This window comes from Anolis sagrei, chromosome 2 (genome assembly GCF_037176765.1).
Source record: "Anolis sagrei isolate rAnoSag1 chromosome 2, rAnoSag1.mat, whole genome shotgun sequence".
Lineage (NCBI taxonomy): Eukaryota > Metazoa > Chordata > Lepidosauria > Squamata > Dactyloidae > Anolis > Anolis sagrei.
In genome coordinates, this window is record NC_090022.1 from 130,037,035 (window position 1) to 130,057,599 (window position 20,565).

General features: G+C 37.9%; 1 protein-coding gene across 1 annotated transcript in view; it reads left to right on the forward strand.

The window, feature by feature from the left end:
* Positions 1-18,830, forward strand: part of CCDC40 (coiled-coil domain 40 molecular ruler complex subunit) — a 31,641-nt gene extending 12,811 nt beyond the window's left edge. Inside the window, exons 6-20 of the mRNA XM_067463849.1 lie at positions 2,302-2,385; positions 2,474-2,693; positions 3,631-3,788; positions 5,001-5,123; positions 6,186-6,307; positions 6,878-7,121; positions 7,239-7,421; positions 8,079-8,324; positions 10,694-10,907; positions 12,300-12,469; positions 12,780-12,871; positions 13,726-13,846; positions 14,844-15,032; positions 16,506-16,664; positions 18,510-18,830. Of these exons, the coding sequence (XP_067319950.1) occupies positions 2,302-2,385; positions 2,474-2,693; positions 3,631-3,788; positions 5,001-5,123; positions 6,186-6,307; positions 6,878-7,121; positions 7,239-7,421; positions 8,079-8,324; positions 10,694-10,907; positions 12,300-12,469; positions 12,780-12,871; positions 13,726-13,846; positions 14,844-15,032; positions 16,506-16,664; positions 18,510-18,743 (2,559 nt within the window). The 3' untranslated portion in view covers positions 18,744-18,830. The remainder of the gene's footprint in view (positions 1-2,301; positions 2,386-2,473; positions 2,694-3,630; positions 3,789-5,000; positions 5,124-6,185; positions 6,308-6,877; positions 7,122-7,238; positions 7,422-8,078; positions 8,325-10,693; positions 10,908-12,299; positions 12,470-12,779; positions 12,872-13,725; positions 13,847-14,843; positions 15,033-16,505; positions 16,665-18,509) is intronic.
* The last annotated feature ends 1,735 nt before the right edge of the window (positions 18,831-20,565 follow it).

The window sequence follows — 20,565 nt, forward strand, 5'->3', positions numbered from 1 at the left end:
TATTATTTTACTCTATTATTATTATTATTATTATTACATTTACATTATTTTACTCTATTTTTATTTTATTACATTTATTTTACTTTATTTTTTATTATTACATTTATCATTTTACTCTATTTTTATTATTACATGTATTATTTTACTCTCTTTCTTATTCTTAGAAGGCTACTTAAGCACATTTGCATTGAAGAAAGTTTTTTATTTTGAATTTTACCAATAGCTGCTGCATTTCCCACTCTTGCCTTAAACTCAAGTCAATCCGTTTTCCCAGTTTTTGGTAAAATTAGGTGCCTTGGCTTATATTCGTGTCGGCTTATACTCGAGTTTATATGGCACTCATTTTTTTATAGTAAGTGGTGGCGGGTGGGTAATATTGGTGTTTTCTTTAACAGCACATTATTCAAATTGGGTGTGTTAGATTTCAGGGAGAGTTTGACTTACAAGATTTCATGGTATAAGCAATGGAAAGAGAATAAGATCATGGCTGAAAAGAGCAAACAACTGGTATGAGTAGATTTATCCCATATTGATAAGTTCAAGTTGTCAGTTATTACAACATAGCTCCATTTTCCTGGATGAATTCTCCGCTTCTAAGATGACTTTGTATAGCCCTGCCAGCATGACGAATGTCTCGGGTTTTTTTTATTTTGAGCAGCTCATGTTTTAATTTGACTCTCTGAAATTACAGGAATTCCTGAGATATAAATATTTTAGGGAATGCTCATTCTATACCAAAATCACAGGAGTAAATCAATTGTTAGTAGTACCAATTAGAATAGACCGCTGAATCAATGAGATTAATTAAATTAACACTTATATGTCCCATTGATTCATTAGGCCTATTCTAATTGTGAACTTACAATTAGTTCTCTCCCTAATATCTCCACACTTCGTACTGCTTGATTTACTAGTCTCCCAATTGTCATACTAGATTGCTTTTCTCCCCAAGACCTGCTTCTCTTTCTCACTTGTGTTCCATCGTGGCCCAGTCTTGCCTATATTTCTGCTTCCTCCCCTTTCTGTTTTCCTTTCCCCCCTCTTATTCCCACTGGTTAAATCATTCTAAATCTCCATGTGAAATGATCCAGACAGTGAAACCCTAAGCATGTCTATTCTTTAAATACTGTTGTGTTGAATGAGGCTTACTCCCAGATAAGTGTATGTAGGATTCCAGCCAAACACCTTATTTCCTTCTTTCAGCTACTTTTACTATGCATTCTCCCATTTTTGGTGTTTCTTCTTGTTTCCTCATCTGTGCATACACAATTCTTGCTGCAGTTGTCATCAGAATGTAAAGTCTGTCATATGTCTTCAAAAATGATCTCTCTGTTTTGCCTAGTAGGAATGCCTCTGAATGCATGGGTGTTTTTAGTTTTAATACATTTTCTATAGTTTTATATATATCAATCCAAAATATTTTTGCCTTTTTGCAGGAAAACTACATATGAAAAAATGATCTCTTTGCTTGTTTACATTTTCAACAGATTTTTTTCAATTGTGGCTGCATTTTTGCAGGTGTCGTGTAATATTGATAGAACATATTGTAAAGGTTTTCCAACAATGAGTAATTTCTCAATATATTTTTTTTACTTTCCAGAGGCATTCCTACATGGTCCATTTTAGCATACATTCTTTGATATATTCATCTTCCATGTATAATTTTAGCAGCAGGGCATAAATTTTGGATAGCTCTTTATTTCTTATTTTGTTGAAATTGGTATTTTCTTCCTTAGATCCTATGTGTACGTCCTTTTAATATTGATTGTTTATTTGTGTAAATTCAAACCAGTTCACTCTGTAGCCTTGTTGGTTTATTTCCATCCTTGTTTTTAGTTAGAGATTGCCTCGTGGTCTTCTTGAGTAAATCTGCATAGGTTAGCTATCTTTCTGTTACCCTTGGCTTCCTAAATCAAAGTCCATTGTGGTATTTTTGTAATAAAATTTTCTTTTGTGCTTTTTCCAAGTTCTCCTATTTTCCTAATTGGGTGTTTATTAAAGTTTGGGTCTTCTGACACTTTTCTATCAATTAGGTATGCATGCAAGCCAATTTTTAAATCTGCTCCTTCAAGAACTATGAGGCTTTGATTATCAAGATGAATCCATTCTTTAAACCCATTCAATATAGCTGCTTCTTGGTATAGTTTTAAGTTTGGGAGGGCAAGTCCTCCTCTTTATTTAGTATTTTGTAATTTTTTCACTTTTATTTGTTTTTATTCTAACCACAGGGGTTATTGAAGGACAGATGTTGCTTCCTCAAGTAATACAATGGTATTAATGTGGTCTTATTTCTTTCCTTAGCCATTGATGAAAAGATTCCAAAGTGCTCTAAAGGCCTACCTCAGTAAACAGATAGGAAAACTGACTGATGAGCTTCGTGAACTGGTAGGGTGTCTTTCTTCGGATTTGCTCTCTGTTCTTGTCTATTTGTATTGGTGAGTCTTGGCTCATTTCCTCCATTTTGTATCTGCAGACAGCATCCATAAAGCATGGGAAGGGAGAGAGAGAGAATCTTGGAGTGATCTTATATGGCGTCCAGCAACAACTGGCCAGGCTGCAAATGGAACTGGAGAAGAACCACAACTGCCATTCCCAGATTGCCATGGCACGCCGGCAACTGGAGGAAGAGTTGCATGATCTCAGGAAGACATACAAGGCAGCATGTGAAAACACTGAGGATGAACGCAAAAGAGGTGATCTGTCCCTGAACCTCTAGGATTTTCCTCATTATTTTCATATTGTTTGGAAAGGGTGGCTAAATGAACCATTATGAGAAAAAAAAGCAGACTGTGAACACGAGTCAAGACTCTTTAAAAGCTAAGACCTTAATTATAGAAATATCACTAGGTCATATATATGCACATTTATTGATACTCATGATATTACCATATTTTAATTTTGTTGCAGTGTGTTTGTGGTTACTGTGTTTTGTGGAACCAAGGAATGAGTAGCTAACAGGAAAACTACCCAGATATGTGTGCATATTTCTGCAGTCACATTCTATAAATGCAAAAAATATTAAACTCACAATTCAGTATCACAAGGATGTCAATTTTTATTTTACATCAGCATATGTTTAACCTTATAACTGTGAAGACAATAGAATCCATGCTACTAGCCTCTGAAGTAGGTTGCTTTGTATAAAGCAGGTTGTTGTGGGAGGAATTCATAATTTCTCTTTCAGCTGGCTATATTTCTGTGAAAGTGACGGAGAAAAGAGCTTCCCTTCTTCTGGAACCTTCATGGAAATTAAGCAGAATCGAGAGATCCATCCCTGCTTCTGCCAACTTACTCACTTGCTGCATGGAATGCCTTGCCACCTATAACTACCAGCTGAACTCTTAAATACATGATTGGTTCATGGAAAAAAGATTGTGCATTGTACAATGTTCCTCATTCCTGCTTAACATTGTGAATATTTACCCAATTGAAATAATGCAACATTGGAACATGTATGTCTGTGATTAATTTAAAGGATATACTAAGTTTTCTGAGTGAAGACAAGTTTATATTGGCATAGATTGGGGTATTTTTAGTATCTGATATGATCCAATATGTGAATCACGATGCCTCCTCATTGTAGTTTTGGCACAAACTGTTGAAATACATTTTCCCTGTTGGTTTTCTCAGTTTCAGCTATGCAGACAGAGATAGAAAAGCTGTCCCTGCGCCTGTTTTACATGCAGAACATGGACAAAGATGTCCGTGATGATATGGCCGTGATGAAAAGAATAGTGAATAAGACTGATATGGAAAGAATGCATGCAGAAATCGAAAAACAAAAACAGGTACCTAGCAATAGTGGATCTTAGTGCTGTGAATGATCCTCTCTGTTTCTCACCAGGTCTCCTTCCTCAAGAATCACTGACAAGAAAGATTGCCACTCAGTACTTGCCAGAACTCATCTTCTGTTGACTCCTTTCTCACTTCCCACTCCTGTCATTTTGTTCCTTACTCTGAGAACAGCTCCAGCAATAAAATACCTCCTCTAGGAATTCAGAATGACTATCATTTCAAATGAAACAGGCTCCTTTGTTAGGCAGAGAACATTTAATTTTTCAAGAAGTCTCTTACTGCTACAGCTGGGAAAACCTTTGATTACTTTATTGGAAACACTCAGCCAATTATAGCCCAAAATAATAAGATTTACTTTTATTGGAGGTAGAAACCTCATAAAATGAAGGCCTAGTTCTTAGTTTCCTATTTTTTAGGATTCTTCTGCTATGGCTAAATTTGATACCTTTAAATCCAAGAAATATATTCAGTGATGCATTGGCCATGCATCAAAATAAAATACAAAATCCACAAAACAGCAACATCTTTATTGACCAGTTAAAATGCACAAAACACATTATGCAAGCTTTCAACATTCCATTGGCTTCCACAGCAGGCAAAAGATGATCAGAATCATACAGGAGGTCCCATAAGGAACAGCTGAGGGACCTGGGTATGTTTCGCTTGGAGAAGAGGAGGCTGAGAAGGGGCACGATAGTCATGTTTAAATATTTGAAAAGATCTCACATTGGGGAGGGGGCAAACATTTTTTTCCTGTTGCTCTGGAGACTAGGACACAATGGAGCAATGAATTCAGATTCACCTAAATATTAGGAAGAGCTTCCTGAAGGTTAGATCTATTCAACAGTAAAGTAGATTACCCTGGAGTGTAGTGGAATCTCCTTCTCTGCAGGTTTTTAAGTAGAGGCCAGATGGCCATCTGCCAGGGGTGCTTTGATTGTGTGTTCCTGCATGGCAGAATGGGATCGGACTGGGTGGCCACTGTGGTCTATCTGTGATTCTGTGAGTCTATGGGGAAATGAGCTACAAAAAAAGAAAACAGTTAGATGCTTGATGCTGAAGGTGGTAATAATCATCTATTGACACAGAAGTGTGGGGAAATTAACACTTTTGATGTGGTTATTCTCACATTGCCTGGAAAGAGTGGAAAAAAGCAGGGGGGAAACTGGTCCAATTATCATTCATGTTTTTTCCTAATGTCTTAGGACCTTCATGTAGATCGCTTAACAAAGAAAGTCAATGAGTTGGAGGAGCAGATAGCTCTCTATGAAGCGCAATACATGGCACAATCTGAAGACACAAACATTACACGGAAAGAAGTGGCAGAGGTAAGAGAGCAGGCCATTTCCTGGTTTTTGTGTGAAAAAGTAAGTCTATAACATTCTTCTAAAATTCTCTGTGCATACTGGTTTTATCAGCTTAACTATCCTGACTTATTTGCTCATATCTGTTTTTCTCTTTCTTACAAAGAGGCCAGGGCAACTAAGAATCTATATAAAAAGCAATACCACATGCAAATAGCATTCAAATCATAATGCTAAAAACACAAATGTGTAATAAAATACATTAAATTATCAACAAATGTCTCCTGAACAGTTGAAACAGTTTCCTCCAAAAATCTTGTTAATGTATTTTCAGATGGCATTTTAAATATACATACACAGAATATGGTGTATAGTATTCTTTTATTTTATCTGTTTAGAGCTTTTTCCTTGGAAGCTGGCATCTAGGTAACAATCCTCTACATGTAGTCATCTGGAAATACCTTCCACTGATTAATTCCAAATAGATGCATATCAAAGTGCATGCCAAATCACTGGGACATAGCAATTTTAGAAATTAGCTATCAAATTATATACACAGTTCTCAATTTTTAATTGAACTGATATACGTACTTGTCATTTTAGTAAAATGTGTGCTTGTACAAAGCATATCAATGCATCAAAGGCCATGATACTTGGAGGAAGCTACTTGTCTAGAGGTATGTAGTAAAACTTTGAAAGCAATATTTTAAACTGAAAAATAATGTGGAGTAGCAGAGTAAAAGAATTTGAGAACAGAGTTGCCCTGTTTTCACTATCTATTGGCATGCGTCATGTAATTCAGTCTCCTCCATATAGCAACAGCCAGTGCCACACTTTTAAATTCCCTCGGGCTTTTGTTACATGTTCCCACTTTTCGGTATGGCTGACTGTTTTTGCAATATTTTCATTCCACCATATGTGAAATAAGCAAAAAATAATAATAATCAGAAAACAAAAGTTAAGAATCAGGATACGCAACACTGCTACTGTACTGCATAAGAACGGATAGGATGTAGTATGATCGAAAAGGGCCTGGAATATCATTGCCCCATTTGGGTGTAACATTTCACTACTCTGTTTTTCCAGGCAATTACAGAGATACAAGCTATTCAGTTGGAAAAAAAGCAGCTCTTGCGTAACTGGGCTGGGAGCTTGACTGGGATGAAGCACCGAGATGAAGCCTATGCTGCTATGCAAGCAGCTTTGCTGTAAGTGGTTTATATAGGTAGAGAGTGTTTTGGAGGTTGCTCTTGCTGGTGAGTTAGATAAAGGGATTTATAATTTATGAAGACATTCCAAACATATCTTCCCCATTTGAAAAAAATGAAATACAAAGTGATTATCAGAAAATCAGAACTATTTTTTTTGTTTTTGTTTTTTCCCCTTAGGGTTGGTCCTGTTGTGTGTTCATATGTATATAAGTGTATATACATGTGGAAATATATACATATGTGTATGTATGGATTCAACATATATATATATATATATATATATATATATATATATATATGGATTTATATTTCTCACTTTATTGTTGATGTTTGTCTATATGTATGTCATGTCCAGTCTTTCACTAATAAAAATGAATTGGGAAAAAAGAAAATCAGAACTGTTACTGGGAATAAGATCCCTCAAATAGAATACCCCCTCAGACTTGACACAGCTGTCCTATAGCCTTATCTAACTATTAAACAACAACAACAACAACACTTTATTTATATTCTGCCCTATTTCCCCAAGGGAACTCCGGGTTAATTATTTTTCTCTTTCTCCTTCAGAGAATCCAGACACAAGCTCAAGGCATTGGAGATTGAAATTGAAGTCTACAAGAAGTCCATCACCAAGGAGGAAGAGAGAAACGAGCTCTTGGCTTCTCTTTTAAACCGCGCAGAGAATGATGGCAACACAAGCAGGAAGCTGATATCCCAATGCATGGCTAAACAGGATGCCATGAAAGTGGAGTTTGGGACTTACACCCGTGCCCTTCAGGAGACAGAGCAAGCTCTCATTCGGGCCAATATGGTGAGACTCCCTCAGTGGTTCCACCATGGTTTTTCCATCGACTTCTAGTTAGTAGGGCTTCCCCCTCCTCCAACAGGAGACCTGTTTACAACTTTTTGTGCTTTTTCTTCTTTCCAGGATCAAGCTTCCCGTACGAAGGAGTTGGCAATTCTTCGAAAAGAGATCGAGAAGGGATCGGAAACCAAGCAAGAACTTGAGAATGAGATCATGTCCAAGCTGCAGGATCAGCTGATGTCTAACAAAGCAGCAAGATATTATCTACAACTAGGTGTTAAGCTTCAGAACCAACTGATGACTTTGGTATGTATAACACCTACAGCTGTGGGGATGATAGAAATGAGGTTGAACGGACATTGATAAGACTGTGTATATTTTTGCATTGAGTATTGGTTCTAAAAAAGATTAAAAAGACTACTTAGTATCTTAGTTCAATATGCGTTTTGGAAACCCTAGGATCAATCTGAAAACATGAACAAACACTATTAGGCACTTATTAAAGACACAAAATAATTCCATCATTTTAGGGCCATGCCAAGTTTGCCTTTGCATTCCTGATGTTTGATTAAACAGACACACCACTGTAAGGATAGTGTTCATTTTGCTCTCTCTTGAAGAACGAAGGGAATATGTACCATGTGGAAATTGATAGCAAATACTGCATTGTATGTACTATTGTGATTAGGATCTTAGTTTTCTTATTATACACACACTTAAAAGCATTTATTACACAGGAAAAATATTCCACTGGCAATAATCTCAATTTAATATTTAACTTTTGACTGCCACTCAGATGATGTTCAAGGGAATCTAGTTTTTTAGGGAGGTAAGGACAAACAATTGATGCAAAGGAAAAAACAGTCAGAAAAAATATGCTTTTTTATAATACAGTTCTTGTTTTGCATGACTTATTCAATACATCCAAGCACTCCTAATAAATCCTCTCCTTATTATCCCTAGGACATACAGCTCACCAAGATTGAGAATGACACGGCCCAAACTGAGCTGAATATCACAAACACTAACTGCAAGCTGAATATGCTTGAGAAAACCCTGTCGGATATAGACAGCGAAATGGACAACCTCAACAAACAAATCAGTCATAGTGAGGCTGAAATTGCTAAGCGTAACCTCATGATTGGACGCAAACAAGGGGTGATCAACCTGTACAACAAGAAATTGGAAATGCTGATTTCTCAACTTGGAGTATGTATTTATTTATTCATGTGTTTATTATGTTATTACTTACTTCATTTTTATCCCACCTTTCTCCTAGTTTAAGAACTCAAGACAGCTTACAGCAAACACAACTAAAAACAGAGCAAATGCATTCAAATATGTATATAATAATGCAAAAACAATTAAATATTTTGTGTCATGAAACATAAAAACATTAAAATACAATGCTATATTAACATTATTAAAATTACATTGAAACCTTTTAAAATATTTGCATTATGACTTTAACCTTTCCTGGAATCTACCAGCTCCCTCCTACCTTTGAAACTTGACAAAACTAGTTTTTTATTTTGAATTTTCAGATGAATTTTAAAAGTGATTTGGATCATTATTGGGAGTTCAGAACAAAATCCACTGCTCCTGTGGACTTCTTATATTATGAAATCCAGTCAAAATCTCTTAATTATTTGAAGGCTTCATCTTAGTCTAAGGATAGGAAATGTGTGACTGTTCATATGCTGCCATTGCTGTGCAAATGAACACTGCAGTCTGACATCATCGTGGGTGCCACAATGGTTTAGTCTTTCCTTAGAAAGCTACGAACCCTGCAAAGTTATCCAGTAGTGTGTGAAAGTAAAAAATATATCTTAGTTTTTATTTCTGAATAGTGATGTCAAAATGGGGGAGGATCCATTGCTAAGACTAATCACTGCAGGAGCCCCATTAATCCAGTCCATACCACTGCCAGTACCTTTGAGTAAAAAAAAAGAAAAAAAAGAAGAAGTCTTACAAGAAAATAATGCCCTAAATATGAAGAACTAATGAAAAGTAGGTTTAAAAAATTCAAAGGTATCCGGAAAGTCTGGCTAAAAGTTGCAAGGTTAACCCCATGATATTCATGACTGTGAGGATATTTGAACTCAAGTCTTCCCACACTTAGGCCCCATCTGCACTGTCATATAATGCAGTTTCAGGATGCAGATTAACTGCATTGAACTCATATAATCCATATAATATAACCCAGTCAGCACTGATCAGTATAATGCAGTTCAAACTGCATTATATGCCTGTGCAGATACAGCCCGAGTCTAGTCAGGCATCTGCCACTGTTCCGCTGTTTTGAATTCAAATGCTTGTAAACCCTAGCCATCATGAACAGTGGTCAAGGACAATGAGTTACCATCTGAAGATATACAGCCCACTAGATTGGCCAATTCTACTTAATTAGTACAACACACTTGTCTTTTTGCTATTATATTACAGAACGAGTTTTAGATACTATCCCACATATCTTCTCTAAATATATTGAGTTTCATGTGTTTTCCATTTTATAGCAAACAGCTATAAAATGTAAGTAATGGGAAATCTATAAAAGTAACGTCAGTTGATCAAAGTGTGTAGATTGCTTGGCTGATATCATACTACCTTTGTTCTTATTATACACACTACTTATTATACATATGCACTAATGTACATATGTGTGTGGCATAGCAAATTGTAACTGTCTTAAATATCTAAGTTAGGGTGAACCAGCAATGATATATAGGCTGGATCTGCACTGCCATATAATGCAGATTGAAACTGTATATACCTATATAGTCGGTATAGACCTATATAATGTAGTTCAATGCAGTTAAATTGCATTATATGCATCTGCACTGATCATATGATGCAGTTCTAAATTGGATTATATGGCAGTGTACATCCAGCCTATATCTCCTTCTATTGCTCCATTCTCCTTTTTGACATTAATTGCCAGATATTTTACAGTCCTGACAGAAAATAAGGTTAAGAAGTGGGACACTGCCTAAAAAATTTTTTTTGCTTAGTTTTTCCCAAGTTGCTAACACTTATTCTGTTTTATCAGACTGTGTAATAAGTGTACACGAGAAACAAATGGGAAAGTTTTTCTTGATGTAGAGTTGAAATTCTGCTGCATTCACAATGCTTCTTGGCCATCAGGAAGGAATTCTTGTGCTTGCATTGAGTATTTTAGTCATAATGAAAAATAAGAAATTTCTGCACATGTGGAGACTGTTCACTATCTTATTTTTTAATCAACATTTACTCCACTTTTCTGATTCTAATGCTGTCCCCATCTCTTTCCCCCCCCCCTTGTTAATAATAGTTTCGTGCACAAAAATGAATAAAATCAGTGATAACAAATTAAGTGGATAAAATCAGAGCTAATTAAAATATTAATATTAGCTCAAGAATTTTCAGATTCACAGATATTATTTGATCATCCTTAGACTACACACTGTTTCAAAACAAAACAAAAGATCCAGAAACTGTGAGCAATGCAACTGTGTTCTTCTGGTGCCTCTGTGCTGAACGTATAGCTATATAATGTCAATATGCTGCAAATGAAACAGAATCATTCTGATTGACTCTAGGGACAAGAACTGGGGCCCTTGGAAATTGAAATCAAGAAACTCACTAAACTTATAGATGATAGTGAGTTGGAGGTGGAGAAGTTACAGAGAGAGTGGTTGATTCAGCAGAAAGAGTTAGTAAAACTTACCCAAGAGCGAGATGGGCAGCTGTCTTCCTTGGATATGTTAAAGAAAGAGATCACAATCAAGGAGCAAAAGAAAGTCCGCATAGAAAGTAAGTGTGATGCTTATTGGGAACGTGGTAATAAGTTAAGGCACCCCAGCTTTGAATAATTTTTAGGTTTCTTTGAAAACGGTCAGACAGACCAAGGGGTATAATCATGTCTATGACTGCAAGCCAATGATTACTAATTACAGAACTAGTGTGGAGGACGGAGGAGGCATACATCTCTGTCATAGTGATGAGGTCTTACAACAAAGATCTTTCTAAGGACCTATAAATGAAAAATAGCAGTTTTGGTGGGTGATAATTGCCTTTGGGGTCTCAATAGCAGTTGGCAATTGTATGCTTCTCTCAGATGGTTATGTATGATGTGATAACTTTCAAATCTTTTTAAGCAATCAGTTCTTCTACAAATCTTGCAGCATCAGGTTGTGTATTTACTATCATCATTAGCTGAACACACAGTACAATAGTTCATTCTCTGATGTTAGAAGATATTCCTAGATGCAGAAACCTGGTTTAATTTTTTTTTTATTTCAAGAGAACAATAATATTAACAATAATGCTCAGCATCATTTTGGAAGAAAAATCTTATGTTGTTTTATTTGTTATACACCTCTCCTCATGGTTTCAGGTGTGGTACAACATCATGCTACTATTAGTAATAATAATAATAATAATAATAATAATAATAAACTTTATTTATATCCTGCCCCCTCTCCAACAGGACTCAGGGCAACTTAAAGAAAATAAGTCACAATACAAGACCAAAACAAAAAATAGAACATAGTACATAAGAAACAATATAAAAACATAGCAACCTAAAAATAACGATGTCAATAAAATACAGAATTTAAAATTGTTGCTGGATTATAATGTACATCAGGGCAAAACCAGTTCCAACCACTGCACCATCATGATAAATTATAATTAATCATTTCTGAATGCCTGCTTCCATATCCATTTTTTCAGATCTTTCCTAAAAATGACTAGAGTCCATAGTTAAAATATATAGCTAAAACAAAGGTCCATAAAAATACATATCTTAAAAACATAGAAGAAAACAGCAAAATTGATAAAATGTAAACTTAAAATTATAATTTGGAGTGTTAAGATAGAAAAATGTACAGAGCACTGCTTAAAGGACAATTTTTTCTTCAGATCCCACCAATCTCTAAAGAGAATGGTGTTTAAAGTTTTAGACTTTTAATTTCCATTGTATACAATGGTTTTGCCAGAAAAAATGAAGACGGGATATATGGTGTCTTCTCATCCACTGATATGGCACATCTGCCAGTGCAGCAGCATGGGCTTAGCGACATTGCCAGGATGCTGGTAACACAGGCATCTATCTGTGTATGCAGACTCCCCCACCAGCTTCTCCTCTTGCACAACTGGCCCAGGACTTCAAAACATTGTGAGCTGTTGACTGTTTCTTGCCAGATGAAATTCAGCAGGAAAAAAATGAGCTGAAGGACATTGAACGCCACATGAAGAACATGGCTAATGACTTGGTCAAGCTGCATTTGTTGATCAACAAAAACAAAGAGGATTCTGAAGAACTGCAGCAAGGAAACACCTTAATGGAGAATGAGTTTGTGCGCTCTCTCAAGGTATTCTCCATCCTCTCAGACACATTTTCCAGGAATAATCAGGATGAGGTCTTGTTGTTCTGATTTGTTCAACTATCCCAGTAGCTACAGTAGTTTGCAGACCTTTTGTGGCAGGGACAGTAGGGGCAACTAATCTAGATTTTATACGTGGAGGGTGGCACACATTTATTGGTGTGAAGGACCCTGAAGAAAAGTTTATCAAGGGCCCTGCTAACATGATATAAAAAGTCAAGTGATTATTCTCCATATTGAGCCCCCTTTTTTGGTCCAAGTGAAATACAGATCCTAAAAAACATCCTTCTGCCTTTAGGCCTCAGAAAAAGAATCAATTCAGATGCAAGAAAAGCTGGACCGTCTACAGGAAGAAAAAGAGAGACTCCTCAACAGCCTAGTGGAGGCAGAGTGAGTTCTGTTTTTTTACAGAACATTTGCATTCTTGTACAGTACAGCTGCAACTGTGTGTGTGTGTCTCCCTCTATTTAGAGAGTTGTGGTGTCAAATAATCATTTATAGTACGCTCACAATTATCAGATGTCTACATATTGTGTCCTTTAGTCCCAGAACCAATTGTTCTGAGACTAAAGGACACAACGAAATCAGTCCCCAACAAAATCAGATCAGCCCCTTATCTCCTGAATTTCAGGAAAAAAACTGAAGACGTGGCTTTGGTACCAAGCTTTTGACAAGTAATCAGAGCAGTGCAATAAGTGACCAAGAATCAATGTGATTGACAAATGGAATGGCCCTGGACTATGTTTTGGATGGTGTGATGTTAATTGATGTTTTTAATAATTGATATTTTAATTGTTTGTTTTAATTGTAATTGTTTATTTGAAATTTGTGTATGGCATTGAATTGTTGCCTGTTGTAAGGCTGTCTTGAGTCCCCTCTGGGGTGAGAAAGGGGTTTTTTAAATAGAGTAAATAAATAAATATTTGTTTTCTGTGATCTACAAGTCTTTCTTGGGACTTTCTATTGAGAGAAGATAACATGTTCATGCCTTTCAAACTATAGTAATTTGTTGCTGAAATAACCCAGTCCTATCTACCAGCACCTCTGTGGCAAATCGTTGGTTTTTTTTAAAGTAAGTGATTGATTTTATGTGGAATATGGTTTGTTGACTATCTCAGGATATATTGGTTGTTCACTTCCCGACAACACCTCCATTTTTTGTGACATTTCAAAATTAATTTATATCACTTGTAACAACACAGAGTGAACAGATATGTTATAACCTCTTGTTGTGTGTGATACAGGTGTCAGATGATGCAGTGGGAGAAAAAGATACAGTTGGCCAAAGAAATGCGTGCCGCAGTGGACTCTGAGACTGGTCAGGGCGAGATCAGAGCCATGAAAACAGAGATTCATAGGATGCAGGTAATGTAGAAAGTGTTGTGTAGATTAGGGCTTAAACTTTTCCCACTTGTGCGACTGCTGTCTCTCCAAGACATTTCCTCGTGATTCCTTTCTGCCCAAGAAAAAAAATACTAACTCTGGGTTATATAAAGTATATAAAATAGATACAAAAACCAAATATTTCCTGGTTACAAATCAGAATTTGAAAATCTTACTGAACAGGTTGTTTTTCCTTTTTATGAAGTACAGCTGAAGCATTTTCGGTGGAATCCACTGTGAACACTGCACAGATTTGTGCTGATAGATTTGTGTCTGTCCAAAGCACCAAGAGTGGCATAACACTAGCCTAAAGCACAGTCTGATGATTTTTCAGCACTGGCAACACTCTATTTTGGCTCATTTCCTGTTCCATTGATATATCTACCATTCTTGATGTCTATAGGAGAGAAGGTTGCATATAGGAAATACATTGGACTTGGGTGGATTTTGTATCATGTAGTTTCAAAGCCATTAACAAGTATAAACAAGGAAGCTGGAACAGTTTCTTCAAAAAGTATATTACTATTCAAATTGGTGTGACTCAGTTGTGTTCAGTGAGTATAATTCTGATTGCTAAATCTGTCCGACTTATTATCTATAGATTTTTTATTGGAAGGACAGCTAAAAGATCAAGCAATATAGGAACAGTGGAGGTACTGAGTGGATTACAAAAGATGTTGTTTGCAGGCACATTGGAATTTACAACCACTAGTAAGATTCTGCAGTGATTTTATGAAAACCGCCAAGAGTCTGTAACAGTTGCAAAGCTGATTGCAAAATCCCAGATGAACATAGCGCCCCAAGGTTTAGAATCCAAAGTCTATGAAACCACATTCTGCAAAGCCTTGGGCTACGGGCGCTCATGTGTCCCACTATGCCTTGTCTGAATTGTTAAATTATAACATACAAAAAAGCGATGTCTTCCTCATTTATGATTTAGTGGTTCTTTCAGATTCTTTGCCTTCCTTCCACCCTATAGGTAAGATACCAGCAGCTGATGAAGCAGCAGGAGAAACTAATGCGAGATACAGAGTCTGCAGTGGCCCGCCGAGAGACTATTGTGATTCGTGCAGAAGCCCAGAGCAAACTGAATAAACAACTGCTTACCAAGGGTGATTTCCACCATAAGAAGCTAGAGCTAAAGAAAAAGATCAAGGAGACGCAGAAGGTCAGAAAGTCAAAAAGGGAATTGGTCAGTGGGGAGGTGATAGCTAGAATCTTCACATGTGCATGGATACATACAAACACATATATATTTATGACTTATTTCCTGTAATAGCATAACAAACTAATCCAGCATGGATGCAACAGTTCTAATAATCAGTATGACTATATTTTCTACTTACTACTAGTTCATGGAAATATTGGCTAATTATTGAGTAAAAATAGTATAAAAATGGTAATTCTATCTCAAGTGAATTGCTAAAATGGGTGAAAAAACAGAGAGGACATGCTATTTTTTATTGGAGGGAACATCTCTAGGAATTTCTAGGTCCTTCAACATGACTCTATGGTCAACATCCACTGGAAACTAACTATAAAACAACACTAGAGTTTTGTAGGGAGAATATTTCAATCAACTCTATGAATAATCAAATCCACAAAAGGCAAGGCTGCAAATATGGAGGCTGACTATAGTCTGAAACTGTAAAATAGCTTCCTGAAATTGCCAGCTATAAGTACAATATCTGGTGGAAAAAAGCATTGAAGCCCTTTTTTCTGCTTCTCTGAGGACTTTTTTTGAAACATGATTTTAAAGTCAGTGAATTAGAACTAGAATTGAACTGATAACCAACTTGGCACTGCAAATCAAAGCCATAATTGCATCCTAGTCAGATGGCAGTAGGATCATTTCAATCTTTGTTCTCTCTGTGGCTATGGGAGGACTGAGCTGACATTTGAGAGGTGTTGCAGTCAAGATAAGTTTCCTCCTGGTGCCAAATAAAACAATAAATATGGCATAAATTTCCTATAAAGGATGTACATATGAGCATTTGTGATGAAACAAAATATTGAGAAAGGATTTAGTAACAAATGCAACAAACCCTGGGATTTGGACTTTAAGAAAGGTCTGTGACAATTCTCATTCAGGAAGCTCCTCCAGTGCTTCTGACAAGACTACAAATTGCAGGATTCTATAGGATGCAGCCGTGGGGATGAAAGTGGAATTCTAGTGGTATTAACTGTCAAGTGTGAGAATTTGGATTCCTTCTCATAATTTTCATTTTATTTTTTATTTAATTTGCTTGTTGACTTTGTATCAGAGAAAGCAAGATACACTCTCTTAAATGCATCTTCCCACATGACAAACTTCTGTTTAGAAAAAAAAAATTACATCATGTGTAATGCTGCTTTGACAGATGATGTGGGGTTTTTGCAATATATGATGCATCTACACTGTAGAATGAATGCAGTTTGACACCACTTTAACTGTCATGGCTCAATGCTATGGAATTCTAGGAGTTGCGGTTTTACAAGGTCTTTGGCCTTCTCTGTCAGAGCGCTTCTGTCTCACCATAACATTGAGTCATGACAGTTTATGTGGTGTCAAACTGCATTGATTCTGCAGTGTAAATGTGCCCATATTCTGCAGCAGGATGTGTACCGAGAAATAGTGTGGCGTTTTCTTTTCCTTCCCTAGAATGCTGAGGGATGCAACAAAACTCTAAATCAGCTTGAGATTTCACAGCGGAATGTGGGCAATGCTCTCCTGGAGAAGCAGGACGAACTGGCAATCCTGAATAGTGAAATAGAAGACCTTGAAGTACAGGCAGATAAGCTGCTGGCAAAGAAACGGCAGGTAAGGCTTTTCCACACTGCATATTGTGCTAGGTTTATGCTGCAGCACAAACAGCTAGGGTTCCATGGAGGCCTAGGCTTGTCATGAGGAAGCAGCACATTTGATGCAGAAATAGCATAGCAAACCAGTTGTCTTACTGTGTCATTGGGCAGCTTCCCATCTTTGGTGTGTTCCCTTCCAACTGACCAAAGAAAGGTGCAAGTAACAAATGTAGCAGATCCTTTCACACTACACACATATTGTGTGTGATTCTCCATTCACTGCCATGGCAACATCATACATCCTACAGAATATTGGGATTTGAAGTTTACAGCAGAATACTTAGAACTGTCTGCCAGCAAAACCAAGGCCCTAGGCGAACTATAAATCCTAGAATTCTATATGATGTAGCCATGGAAGTTAAAGTGGAATCATGGTGCTACAACTAAGCAGCATGAAAAGGCTACTGAGTTCATACTCTGATTTGTGGGGAGGACTAATGTAGAAACAGAAACTTGGCCACTGCCTGCGGAGTCCTGGCTTTTCATATCATGTAAGATGAGCCATGGTTAGAGTCCACCACAATGGCCCACCAATCTCTACTTTTCCCTTTTTTGAAAGAGAAAGATGATCCAAGCCATGTGTTTACAGTTCTCTAGCAGTACACATTATATTTATTTCACAGTTCTTTTTCTCTGAGGTCTTGTCTACTAAAAATTGGTCACTGGTCTGAAAAGTGCCCACATGTTTTTACTGTGTGCTTCCTTTCACTTCTAGATGCAACAGAGAATACTTATTGGGCGACTTTTTAACCCTGGAAAATCTTATGAAAAGTCGGGGGTTCGTCGAATACGCCGGGTATAAAATAAAAATAATAATTAAAAGAATAAAATCCAGCCTGCGGAAGGAAGGAGGCAGAGGGACGGCACGGGGAGGAGGAGCAGCAGGCCGCATTACCACGGAGATTGGCTGGGGGTGATGGCCCGCTGAGGTTTCCCGGTGGCCCCTGCCACTCTTCCCACTCTACTTTCAAGGCCCTCCTCCGCCCCTGACGCTCGCCTCTTCCGAAGGCCACAGGGCTTGCCTAGGCTCAAGGAAGTGCCTCCAGACGACGACTCCCAGCAGCTCCAGGCGGTGTGCCTTGGATGTGCTCGCTGAGGCATTCCGGGAGCCGTAGTTCCCTGACTCATATGGCTCCCAGATTGCCTCGACAAGCATATCCAAGGCACGGCACCGCCCGGGGCTGCTGAGAGTCATCATCTGGAGGCCCAAGGAAGCGCCTCTGGATGACGACTCCCAGTAGCCCCGGGCGGTGGTGTGCCTTGAATGTGCTTGCTGAGGCATTCTGGGAGCCGTAGCCCTGACTGCTATGGCTCCCAGAATGCCTCAGTGAATACATCCAAGGCATGCCACTGCCCGGGACTGCTGGGAGTTGTTGTCCGGAGGCGCTTCCTTGGGCCTAGGTAAGCCCAGTGATCTTTGGAGGAGGTGAGCGGTAGGGGCGGAGGAGTGCCTTGAAAATAGAGTGGGGAGAGCAGCGGGAATTGTGGGGACAGCCCAGCGGGCCTTCACCCCCAGCCGGTCTCCATGACAATGCGGCCTGCCGCTCCTCCTCCCCGTGCCCTCCCTCTCTCCGCCCCCCCTCCTCCCTCCCTTACCCTGCATTGACAAGGTTTGCAGGTGGGATTTCTTGTAACAAGATGGCATAGTGTTGGAAGAGGGGTAGTCTTAAACGGTGAGTATATCCCTAACTCTGTATTTTAGCTTGAAAAGTTGGGGGTCGTCTTATATTGTCATTACTTGTCATTTGTTCCCTTTTCCACAGACTTTTGTCTATTCTAAAGTATTCAATGTTGCTTTTCTAAGAACCTTGCAGATATTGTGTCCGGTCAGGCACGCTTGAGGCACTTGCAGGCAGTGAAGGAAGGGAAATACAACCCACTCTGCCGTACTGAGATAATGATACGTGTTGAACGCCAGAAAATAGAGGAGCGGCTGCATACCATCAGCATCATTCTTTATCAAGTGGGGAAGGACTGCCCTCATTATCACAGGACTCTGCAGAAAATCAACCAACTTCTAAAAAAACAACTTGAATGAAGCAGCAGCAAAGTATTAGAGAGAAGACCGGGAGTACATCATTTACATTTCAACTTTTCATAAATAAATATGTATTTGAGAATGGAATATTGTCTGTCATTTCATCAGAAGGAAATATAATGTGAGGCAGGGGAAAGGCATGTGGATATATAGCAGACTCAACTAGGAGTGAGTGTTCTGAGTTCTGCTGTTTTGTTTTGTTTTTTGTTTTTTTTAAAAAAAAGAATAACTTCTATTTCCTTTTTCCTTGAAATGTCAAGCTATTACATGATTTTTGTTCCTGGGTTATAAATATCATTTTCTAGTTGCTTCTATCATAAAAACATGAGGAAAGTTTATTAAACTGCAAAAAGCTTTTTTGCCGGACATGCTGCAGCACATTTTGCTATAGTTCTTCAATGAATATCTCATAGTCTCAACCAATTTAACATCATTTGTGGCAGCCACAAAAACAAAAAATTGTTACATAATGTAAATGAGCACCTGTTTTAATACCAGCCCAAATAATTACGAGCCTCCAAAAATTATTTAGGAATCCATCTGATTTTGAATGATTTTACATTGTGGAAAGAGTGTTCACATTATTTTCCAAGGCTAGGATCAAGATCTTTTCTTGGATAGTTCAGGTTTTAGGTGGCCCCTTCTACAGGTTTTATGTGGCCTAAGGCCCTTTCTACACTGTCATATAATCCAGATTATCAAATCAGATAATCCAGATTATACGCTCTGAACTGGATTATATGAATCTACACTACCATATATTCCAGTTCAAAGCAGATACTCTGGATTTTATATGGCAGCGTTGATGGGGCCTATGACTCACTGCACTGGGTGACACCACCTGAATTTACCAATAGGACAGAAACAGCAGCTAGCCAAACCACCTTATTATCCCAAATACTTCCAAAAGAGAGTATGTTAGGGGAGAGGGGCGGGCAGCTACTGAAAGTCTTAGAAATGACACAAAGGGTGCATCTACATTATAGAATGAATGCAGTTTGACACCGTTGTGCTTTTGATAGGCAGTTTCACTAGTGCATTATCTTGACCCACTCTAAATCCTGCACTTATTCCTATTGGTTCCTTGTCATTTTGTTTAGGTCTGCCCTAGTTCCTGTACATTTGATCTCTGCACTTTCCATTGCCTCCTTTAAGGAATTTTTGCACTCATTGAGCCTGACCACAGCTATGACTTTTACCCCAGCCACATTGATTTATGATTGTGTTTTGTTTTATTATTTTACTTGATTGTTTTAATGTGTTGTATTTTATCCATGATTTTTGGGCTCTTTCCCTTTGTCAGCCGCCCCGAGTCGCTGAGGGGAGATGCTGGCAGGGTATAAAAATAAGTTACTTATTTACTTACTTACTTTCACTTCCATGGCTCTATGCTGTGAAAGCATGAGAGTTGTAGTTTGATGAGGTGTCAAAATTATTTGGCATAGAATGACGCAAATACTTTGTGATACTCCAACTCCCATAGCGCTGAGTCATGGTAGTTAAGAGTGCAGTCAAACTATATTCATTCTGCAATGTAGATATATAATATACCTGCAGGCTCAGGAAGGGCTTCCAAATTTTGTGGCTTTTGGTGTTTGTAGTCCTTCAGGGGCATCTGTGTACCTGGAAGGAAGACGGGTCTATGTTGCAACAGTTATGACGTCTCTTTCTTTTCTTTGCAAAATGCAGTTAACACCCCAGGTATGTCCTTGGATTGCATAAAAATAAGTCCTCATGCAACAGAGGGAAAGCTCCTTTAAGACTGATAGAGGCCACACATATCGATGGGTGCTTCTACATACACTGTTAAACTGCATTAGTT